The 11,194-nt window shown below is 47.5% G+C and overlaps 1 protein-coding gene across 1 annotated transcript in view; it reads right to left on the bottom strand.

The window, feature by feature from the left end:
* Nucleotides 1–2,482: 2,482 nt before the first annotated feature.
* TPRG1 (tumor protein p63 regulated 1) overlaps nucleotides 2,483–11,194 on the bottom strand; it is a 64,375-nt gene continuing 55,663 nt past the window's right edge. Inside the window, exons 4-5 of the mRNA XM_065411245.1 lie at nucleotides 4,840–4,993; nucleotides 2,483–2,677 (exon numbers count right to left, since the gene is read on the bottom strand). Coding sequence (XP_065267317.1) covers nucleotides 2,483–2,677; nucleotides 4,840–4,993 — 349 coding nt within the window. The remainder of the gene's footprint in view (nucleotides 2,678–4,839; nucleotides 4,994–11,194) is intronic.

The following is an 11,194-nucleotide window of genomic DNA, read 5'->3' as shown; positions in this document are numbered from 1 at the left end:
ATGTACCACTCTTGTATCTAAAACTAGAAATATAAAGTATAACTCTGAGGGCCTATTGTAATTATGTAAAGTGTGGGCCATTAATGATGGTTTGGAATCTTGATGACTCCCATTGTCTGCAGATGGCTGTGTTTACCTGTGAGTCTTCCTGTATATGTGTGTGCTGGCAAGTGGGTAATGAAGTCTTGCAGTGACATGTGATCATGTCACCTGAACTGGAATCCATCTTTAACCTGGTGCTTTTCCAGTGAGGGGGGGTGGAAACCCAGAGGTACAAAGGGTTCCCGCCTTATGCAAAAGATATATAAAGGGGTGGAACAGAACAAAGAGAGGAGCCATCATGAAGAATCCCCTAGCTATCACCTGAGCTGCAACAAGAGCTGTACCGGGGAAAGAATTGTGCCCAGGCCTGGAAGGTGTCCAGTCTGAGAAAAACTTACTGAAGCATCTCTGAGGGTGAGATTATCTGTATTCAGTTTGATTAGACATAGATTTGTGCATTTTATTTTATTTTGCTTGGTGACTTTGTTCTGTCTGTTACTACTTGGAACCACTTAAATCCTATTTTCTGTATTTAATAAAATCACTTTTTATTTAGTAATTTACTCAGAGTATGTATTAATACCTGGAGGAGCAAACATCTGTGCATATCTCTCTATCAGTGTTATAGAGGGCGAACAATTTATGAGTTTGCCCTACATAAGCTTTATGCAGGGTAAAATGGATTTATTTGGGTTTAGACCCCATTGGGAGTTGGGCATCTGAGTGCTAAAGACAAGCACACTTCTGTGAGCTGTTTTCAGGTAAACTTGCAGCTTTGGGGCAAGTGATTCAGACCCTGGATCTGTGTTGGAGCAGACGGGAGTGTCTGGCTCAGCAAGACAGGGTGCTGGAGTCCTGAGCTGGCAGGGAAAACAGGAATAGAAGTAGTCTTGGTACGTCAGGTGGCAGCTCCCAAGGGGGTTTCTGTGATCCAACCCGTCACAATAACATTGTCCACTCACTCATCGGCCACCTGGAACCTAAAAGAAACACAACCACTGTGGAGATTATTTTATTAAAATCTCAAATGACAATATACTGTGATTCTGATCCTTAAAAACAAACAAACTCTGATATCCAATTATACTATCCACTTATCTATTTAGCTAAAATATTCTGAAAAGTCCAGAAAATAATGTGTCTGGTTTTGTTGGATTTCCCCCCATTCCAACATCTTATGCAGAATATGAAAAGTTTATAAGTAAACATATTTTTTTATCCTTTAAGATTTGTTTCAAGATATTTCACTGCTGTCTTTTGCCATGGGTTTGATCTGAAGAGAGTTCAGAGCAATGCGAGTCTTTCCAATGACTCTGAAAGGCTTTGGACCAGGTGTCATGTGACCAGAGAAAATTCCTTTCCATCCGTGTCACTGGGTTGCTCCAGAGATTCTCCAAGTGATCCAAACAGAATTTCAAACATGGCAGCTCTTTAAAAAAACAAGAGATCTTAAAGGGCAAGACTGAGCATAGTGTAGGATGTCATTTCCAGGCATGGATCGGCAGAGATAGATGCAAGCACCAAATACTATATCCGACATGGGAGAGAGTGCAGATAGCTAAATGCTCGTATCAATTCCGGGCCATGTTAGTAAACCTCCAGAGATCAGTTAAGGAACTATTTCTCTGCCGTGTGAATGTTAGGCCTGACATTTGAAGCAAGCACCTACTTACTGTGCCGCAAAGTTCCTAGAACCCTGAGATGGGAAACAGACTTCAGAACAACATGGTCATTGAAGGGGCAATGGGTAGCTGCAGGTCTTGCACTGCAGATTTCCAGGGGCACTTAGGTATGTCCACACCGCCCACCTTACAGCCCGGCTGCAGCTGTGCTGTGACGTGGGCAGTGTAGTCAGGCTTTATCGCCGGGGGAGAGCTCTCCCAGTGACAAAAAATAACCACCCTGAACGAGCGGTGGTCGCTTTATCGCCGGGAGCACTGTCTGTCCTGGCGCTTTTCAGCGCTAAAACTTCTGTCGCTTGGGGGGTGTTTTTTCACACCCCTGAATGACTAAAGTTTTAGCACGGAAAGTGTCCATGTAGACACAAGCAGTGCAGCCGCTGCATTGACATTAGCAATGGGGAGGCTGGACTAGACAGGTTAGTTTGCGGTAGAGTTTTTACACAAGAGATGGGTCAACTTCAGAGCGGAACTTCCCCCAAAGTTTGGCATGGTTCAGGTCTGGAGTCCTGGTTTTGATTCATTTCTAATGCACACACCGTAAAGAGTTAACACATCCATATTCATACACAGTAGGGGCTGAAAGGCCCAGGGAAAACTTTGCAAAGGGAGGGAAATTTGCCCTTGGGCAGAGGGCCAGCACAAGACCTATGCATCACTTAACCTTTGCATCTTTTTAACCTCTAAAAGAAATGGGGCTATATGCAGAATTTAAAGGACAGTGACATTAACAAACAAAGCACGCCACACCATGGAGAGCTTCAAAAGCCAACACTCCCACGGGCAAGGGAATAACCAAGTTTGTTTCGGTTCCCAATGAAAGACATAAAACCCATGTAGGTGTCGATCAGGAGGGGTTGATTCAGGACCACAACGCCGCTGGTTTTGCCTGGCGCCGGGTTCTTGCTCTGGGCGGTCTGAACGGCCCGGACCAACTGAGCAGCGAACTCGGACATCTGTGGAAGGAAGGAGGAGATGACAAGAGTGAGAATTATGTGAAGTTCTAAGGAATGAACTGCATGTTGTGTTTGACTTCCTTTCTCTAAGCTTCAGTTGCTGAAAGGAAAGCAACCTGTCTCGTCCATGCAGTGAGCGCTCAACTGTCTGCAGTAAATAACCCGTGTAACTGAATCCTCCTCAGTTTGCTATGGATGCATATATACAAGCACCCCACTCCCTCCTCCGCCCCCAAATAACATTCCTCTGTCCACCCCAGTGGAAAAATGGCAGAGGCCCAAGGGTTAAAGATTTTAATACCAACGTCTGGGTCTCTGGGCTGCCCAGACCTGCAGAAGAGCTCTGTGGAAGCTCGGAAGCTTGTCTCTCTCACCAATAGAAGTTGGTCCCATAACAAATAATACCTCCCCCACCCACCTTGTCTCTCTAAGCTCTAGGGATCCACTTCTTATGCATGCAAGGCAGGGACTTTTTGTAGAGGATCAAGGACCAGAGAGATCAGGAAGTGACCTCCAGCCCTTAAAGCCATCCAGAGAATGTGAAGAAGCCAAGCAAGGTGCATAAAAAACAAGACAGACTGTGTGGAAAGCTGACACGGGAAGCCGAAATAGGTGAGAAAGTGGTGACAGTGGAGACAAGGAAGAGGGAGAAAGTTTGTCCAATGCGAATGGAACTGAACACCAGGCGTATAGGCTCATTAATCACAGTCAGAGCTGCCAGGAAGGAGCTTTGAAGAAAGTAGATTTGTGTAAAAGTGAGCTGAGAATCCTCCAAGCGAAACATCTGTGGTATAACAGAAAGAGAGAGAAGGCTCCTTGCCTCATAGCCAGAGCGACAAGAACGCCAGTGAGCCAAGGGAGGCACAGCGTTGTCTCGATTTGGAGAGACTATGATTTAGGAATGAAGAGGGCAAATAGTAAAGTGGGGGGAAGCTACAAATGTTAAAAAAGAAGGGGGAAAAGATTTCAAAGTGGACCCAGGACTAGAACCCCAGGTTGGGAGCTTGTCTCTCTAGAATGGGCAGAACCAAAACCCAGGATCCAAACATCCCCAGACTTGGGGCTTGGGCTCCGGATCCCAAAGTTGGAAGAGCGTTTGGATTCAGTGCTCAGATTAGACCCACAGCAATAGGTTCAAGCAATGAGCTCGGATCCAGACCCAGGTTCTGATCCGGGCCTCTGTTTCAGGCCCATTTCTCTTTTTAAGCAAACGCAGGGCTGGTGAGGCATTCCGGGCCGACGGCGCTGGAGACCGATGTGCTGTTTCTCCACAGGACTGGTACAGCCTGGGATGTGTCAGAACAATGCACCGCCACCCCTGTGCTTCATTGCTGACCTGGAGGGGAGGGGAGGCCAGGCCCCAAGGCCATTGCTTGCTCTGATCAGACTCCCAGTTAGCGACAATTGGAGCGGTGGATTTTCTTAAATGGACACCTCTCCGGGAGCAGCTGGACTCAGACGGCCCCCTCACTGAACCCTTCTCACACAGACAGCAACTTCCAGCTGCTGCAGAGGTCAGCCTGACCCCAAGCCCTAGATCTGAACACCCCCCCCCCCCCCAGCATTTGTGTATATGGGGGCAGGTCAGCAACTGAACCTGGATCCAAAATTGACAGCTGTGCCCTATCCCCATCGTCAGCTGAACCAATACCTAGCATCCAAACAAGTCCACCCCCGCCCAGTGCTGGAGTCCTAACCCAAGATGTGTGGGAATGCCCTTCCGGTACTGTCACTCCTGAATGAAGGTAACGCAAACCGGGACAGCTTCTCCTGCCTGCAGGGAGCCCCATGCATCCAGTGACAGGAGCTGCCACACTTGCCCTGAGCGCCTTTGCACCGCTCGCCGGGGACTACGCCGCACTCCCACACCTCCACGGGCTCCCCTCAGCACTGAGTGATCCATCAGCAGCACCAATCTCCGGATGAGCCCCTGGAACCCCCTGGCAGTGGGCAGAGATCCCTCCCCACTATCAGCATGGAGCAGCGAGCAAGCCGCACCGATCCCGGCATGCTGCTAAATACAGCTCCACCCGGCACCAGTTCTCTCAGTGTATTGCGGGGATAATTAAGAAATTTGGGCCCCAAACAAACATGCCTTTCACCTTCCAGGCATTCCACAACTATGCATTTCACCTGCTATCCGGAGAACCCATGCTCCATACCTGGCAGATGGCACTGAACCTTTCGCTGCTGTTCTTCACTGGATGTTCTGTGAAAGTTGCATAAGGGATATCCGTGGCCCATGGATTCCAACGGGACAGGGCAGATGGCTCTTTCAGATTATCCCAGTAGATTCTCAGGCCTTCTCCCTCCCTCCTGGAGAACGAGCAATTCAGACAGAGAAAGGTGCATTACATCAGGCAACTCGTAACAGAAAGGTTATCAATCATTCTGAACAGGTAGCTTTTTTGGAAAAGGGGTGATTTGATCACAGTCTATAGGTATCTACATGGGGAATAAATATTTTATAATGGGCTCTTCTCTCTAGCAGAGAAAGGTCTAACACGACCTTATGGCTGGAAGTTGAAGCTAGACAAATTCAGACTGAAAATAAGGCATACCTTTTTGACAGCAAGAGCAATTAACCAGTGGAACAATTTACCAAGGGTTATTCATAGAGTCCAGGGCTGGAAGGGACCTCGAGAGGATTCTCCATCACTGACAATTTTAAAATTAAAACGGGATGTTTTCCTAAAAGCTCTGCTCTAGGAATTATGATGGGGAAGTTCTCCGGACTGTGTTCTACAGGAGGTCAGATTAGATGATCACAATGGTCCCTTCTGGCCTGGGAATCTCTGAATCTGTGAATCATATTCTCGGGCAGCAGACTGCGAGGGCAATTTGAGTAGAAAAGTGCATGATATGAACAACCTGATTCTCCAAGGAGTTTTAAAAATCACCAAGTACTGATGCCTTTGGTTTTCCTTTACTTTCAAACTTGATAGAGTTACAGAGCCCTAACTGCAAAGTTAGGTGCTACATTTTTGTAGGGACCAGGACTGGGAGTCATAGAACCCTGGGTTCTAATCCCTGCTGAGAGGCAATCATGACCATATCTGGGATGGACAGTCCCATCCAGGGCCGTCCTTAGGATTTATGGTGCCCTAGGTGGGATTATTAAACTGGTGCCCCTATGCCTGACTTGCTCTTAGCAACACAAACATAAGCTTACAGTATTGGAAAACTTGCCACATGCACGTTATTAAACCCAGTTTAACTTAATTAAGCACACTGTAATGCTGATGGACTAGCACTAAAGAAGTAGTGCTATAGAAAAAATTCTGATTTGACAGAATTATGCAAATAATATAATTTTTTTAATTTGTCAACATTTTATTGGAAATTTATATGAAGAGGTATTGAAACAAGGATTTGGTTTTAATTAAAAGCAATCTTTCTGGATTTTTTGGCTGCAAAATCAGTAATAATGTCATTGTATGACAAAAACAAAGTGATGTCTTGTTCGATTGCAAGAATAGCAAGACCAGTCAAGCGTTCCTGACTCATTGTAGAGCGGAGATAGTTTTTAATGAGCTTTAGTTTTGAGAAACTCCGTTCTCCTGATGCTACTGTTACAGGAATTGTCAGTAGAATACGAGTGGCAATGTACACATTAGGATACATGTCAACAAGTTTGGTGGTATGAATAAACTGTACAATGTCCATCACCGATTTTGCATGTGGCAACATTGGTGACAGTGTACTCAATTCTTCGTACAGTTCAAGTCCATTTAAATCAAAAGTATCACCATGCTTCAGGAGGCTCTCTAGGTTCTTGCACTGTGACCTTGAGCTATTGTGAAGACACCTCACAAGGCGCTCTGCCCTGACTGAGACACAGTAGAGTTGGAAACCCATGTCATTTTTACAAAGCCACTTTTTAGTTTTAAATGTATAGTGGGCATCAGTCTTAATGTTAGTTACAACTCTATATCAACCTTATACTGTAAATAGATCAATGGCATTATCAAGTTTAATAAGCTGGGTTTCCAAGCAGTGGGAAAATATAACCCTAGTTTTACTCCTAGGTAAAGCACAAAGTGACCAAAATGAAGTCAGCACAGAATCATCTCTTCTAGATTAAGGTAGCACAGAAATGTTACAGAAATCCTATTGTGCCTTATTTTTGTTTGGAAAGACATTAGCAATAGCAGCACATTTTGGGCACTGCCAGAAATACATGTTAAATCACTGCCTCTAAAGTTCCATCAGAAACTGACATTTTCACAGCTTTAGCATGATCTGCTGCACAGATTCTTCACAAGGAAGTGTCCCTGGCCTTTTAAACTCATATTAACCATGTATTTACTTTATGAAAGTTGGACAAAACATTGTGAAAACATAAGACATTGGCTGCCCAACCTCTGGGCTGGCAAAAGCTATACTGACTCACTGGAAAAAAAAGCAAGAGAATCTTAGTACAACATATGGTCACTCTCTACCAGGGGTCAGCAACTTTTCAGAAGTGGTGTGCCAAGTTCACTGTAATTTAAGGTTTCCCATGCCAGTAATACATTTTAACGTTTGTAGAAGGTCTCTCTCTATGTCTATATTATATAAATAAACTATTGTTGTATTTAAAGTAAATAAGGTTTTTTAAATATTTAAGAAGCTTCATTTAAAATAAAATTAAAATGCAGATCTTATCAATTTAGTGTGATCCTTGCCTGGGATCCTTGTCTGGGGTTCCAGCCCCCAGCCCCGCTCAGCCCACTGCCAGTCTGGGGTCCAGCCGCTGGCCCTGCTCAGCCCACTGCCGGTCTGGGATTCCATTCACTCAGCTGGCAGTGGGCTGAGCAGGCCGGTGGCAGGCTGAGCGGGGCCGGCGGGGGGCTGAGCGGCTCAGTCCGTTGCCAGTCTGGGGTGCCGGCAGCACTCAGCCTGCTGCCGCTCTGGGGTTCCGCCTGCTGGCCCCTTGCCAGTCGGGGTCCCAGCCGCTGGCCCCGCTCAGCCCCCCACCGGCCCCGCTCAGCCCCCCACCAGCCCCGCTCAGCCCGCTGCCGGCTGAGTGAATGGAACCCCAGGCCGGCAGTGGGTTGAGTGGCTCAGCCAGGGTCTCAGCCGCCGGCCTGCTCAGCCTGCTGACAGCCTGGGGATCCTTGGGGGTCCCCAGGCCAGCAGCGGGCGCTGAGTGGGGCCGGCGGCTGGGACCCCGGCTGGCAATGGGGCAGCAGCCGGAACCCCAGAGCAGAGGTGGGCTGAGCCACTCAGCCCACCGCTGCGTGCCATCAAAAATCAGCTCACATGCCACCTTTGGCACGTATGCCGTAGGTTGCCGACCCCTGCTCTATACACTAGTAAGGAGATGAGCATATTACAGTTGTTGGAGGGCTCTATTTAGCAGTAACAGGGCTATAGGAAAGTCAGTCAACATTTTTTGTTTCTCTGATGAAAACTGGCCCACTCCCTGCCCCATACCAAACTGTCACAAATAATTGTCAACAACTTAATTTTCTGTTTTTGGCTAAGATACTGATTTTTTTAAAAAAAAAATTGAAATTGAATTCAGGATTGTTAGCAAGCATTTTTGGCAAACAAAGTAGTTAAATCACAATCTAAATGGCAACACAGTACCGCTTTCATGCTTGGCTCACCCCCCAGCCTGCTGGTCCAACAGCTGCAGTAGAGGAGGAGATAGGTGGAAAACTGCAGGACCCCAAAATCCACCTCTTGGGGTGCATAGTAGCAACAGCAGCAGAAAACCCTCAGGTCCGATCACACGCCAATGGGCACCATCGCCAGCCCAACGGACTATGGTGAAGTTAGCCCAGCATCTGATCTCAGGGACAGGGCACCCATGGAGCCACAGCAGCTCATCCTGCCCTGTGCAGCTCCCCCCGGATGAGATGGATCGCTGCCAGCCCGGGGGAGAGACGCGCTCCCCAGCTAGGGTGACCAGATGTCCTGATTTTATAGGCCCAGTCCCGATATTTGTCTTATATAGGCACCAATTACTCCCACCTAGGGTGACCAAACAGCAAGTGTGAAAAATCAGGACAGGGGGTGGGGGGGTAATAGGAGCCTATATAAGAAAAAGACCCCAAAATTGGGACTGTCCCTATAAAAGTGGCACATCTGCTCACCCTACCCCAACCCCCGTCCTGATTTTTCGCACATGCTATCTGGGGGGGGGGGGAGGGGGGAGAAGAATGGACGTTATGGGGGACAACAAAGGATACTGGTGCCAGAGCCGCCGAGCCTGCCTCACCTCACGCTGGGGGAAAGAGTCACACTCACAGGTGAGTTCCTTCCCCCACCCGTACCCGTACCCTTCCCAGAGACCCCAGCAGCCAATCCCCTCCCTCAGACTGTGCTGCATTCGGCTCTCTCTAGGACCCAGCAGCCCTGCTCTTACATGCTCCACTGCTTCTCGTCTGTCCGGGCTCCGGGCAGAGCGGTGCCCCCAGGTAGCGTGGTGCCCTAGGCGGCTGCCTGTTCTGCCTATGGCTAAGGACGGCCCTGGTCCCATCTTTCAAACAAGAAACTTAGTGCTTTCTGCTGCATTCCTCCAAAAAGCTCTCCAACTTCACTACATTTCAGTGCAGTTAAAAGTTGTCTCCCCCTTTTCTTCTCACATATTGTCTCTGTTCATGGCGTGAGGGCACCCCAATGCTATAAACCACTGGATAGGGTTGGTGATTAGCTTTCAGAACATGAGTGTTGGTAGTTATAGACCTCATCCTGGGCAAATTGGTCACTTGATCAGTGGAGTTAAAAAAGAACTTCCCTTAAAAACGATGGGCCCAAAACAGAAGCAGTCACACAAACTCCCTCCAATTCCAGGATATGAAATACCTTGTTTTGCAAAACCAGAACATCCTAAAACCAAATCCTACATCGGAGCTGAAGTCACTGGAGTTCCACCAGCATAAAACCAGAGCAGTCCAGTGGAGAATCAGGCCTATTGTTAATTATAGCTCTATTTGTAAATGTCAAAGCACTTGCCCGAGGTCAAAGCGTGTACTTAAAGTTAATAATGTGCTTAAATGCGTCGCTGAATCAGGGCTTCTAGGGATACCGTGTTATGTACAGTTTAGCCTGCAATGTGCCCTCATGGCCAGCAGTGCCTCTGCCGTGCCCTGCTAATGATTTCTCCCTCAACAGGCTTCCGTGACAAACTCCACACCGGCTTTTCTTGCCCATTCCCCAGCCCTTCCCCGGGGTCCGAGTTTATTCACATAAATAAAGCTCCAAGATTAACTCTTAAGTCCCTAGACACCGTCCACTGGTTTTACTCTCATGTTGGGTCAGTCCCAGGCCTGTAATCTCACTAGGGAAAATAATCATCCCAGGTCCTTTGGCTGGAGTCTGCTCACTCCCAACACTCTCCGATTCACCCTACTCCCAGGCCTTCCCGCCTGGGCCTTGCCTGCTAGAGCCTCATGTTTCCAGCCCCCAGGTAACAGGGTCTTTCTTACTTCCTGCAGTTTCCTGAGCTTCCCCCTTCACTGCAGCCACCTGCTGCCCTTCAAAGGGAATTACCAGATCCAGTCCCAGTGTGCCTCGGGGGTAATCAGAGTTGGCTAGCCCCAAGCCCTGCAGCCCTTAAGGGGCGAGCCGGCCTGCTATGTACATATATAAAAGGAAACATATGGTGGTGAGTAGTGGGTTTGCAGGCCCAAGTTTTGGTCTGGCCCCCTTACAAGTATGCCAGTGGAAGCTGAGGGCAGTCGTGACCTCACACAATCAGGTCCTTGGTTTGTAGGTACCACGGCACAGGCACAATAATGTGCCCAGGTAATCTCGTGTTCCCAGGACAAGATTACAATCCCCTCGCTGGAGAGTGACTGTGAGCAGACACCAAGGTGGGAAATACAATGAGAAGTTCACCCGGCCCAACCGTTCTGAAAGGTGAGTTTATGGTTTCATTCGTGGTTCTTAATTCAAACGGCGGCCAGCAATTCAGCCCACCCTTTTTAACCAGATCCCTTCTACGTGTTCGCTAGCTATACAATATGTAGGTAATAGAACCGGAAGGCGTATTGTTCTAAACCTCTGAAACCAGCCCAGAACAGGAGAAGGTCTTTCTATTCAGCTATAAATTAAAACCTGGGCTTTCAGGAAAGAAAAGCTAGTACCTACCTGCTCTGCCACCGCAGTGCTTCAGAGTTTCCTGTCTTTAGGAACCCTAGCCCTCTGCTGAGGAGTACAGCCCCTTTGGGGATGTTATTGTGGTTTCTGCACTTACTACGATGTAAAAAAAAAAAAAAGACTGATCCAGGGTTTTATTTGTAGAGTGCACACTGCAAAATATCGTAAGGATCTTGGCACAAATAGCAGAGGTACTTTCAGACTTTGGACAATTATATTGGAAATTTGAAACTCAATAATTTTTGCATCTAATCCTTTTTTGTTTCTGAAGATTAGAGAGCTTTCTCTAAAAAAAAAATTTTTTTTTAAAGGAAAAGATTTCAGTATGTACCTTCAACACTGACATTTTTCTCTCTATATACAGCACTTTTCCCCACTCCCCAGCCTGGCAACAAAACCCAAGCTCAGTGAACATTTTATGTGTGC

Source organism: Emys orbicularis, chromosome 9, assembly GCF_028017835.1.
Source record: "Emys orbicularis isolate rEmyOrb1 chromosome 9, rEmyOrb1.hap1, whole genome shotgun sequence".
NCBI lineage: Eukaryota > Metazoa > Chordata > Testudines > Emydidae > Emys > Emys orbicularis.
This window is presented reverse-complemented; position numbering and strand designations above follow the sequence as displayed.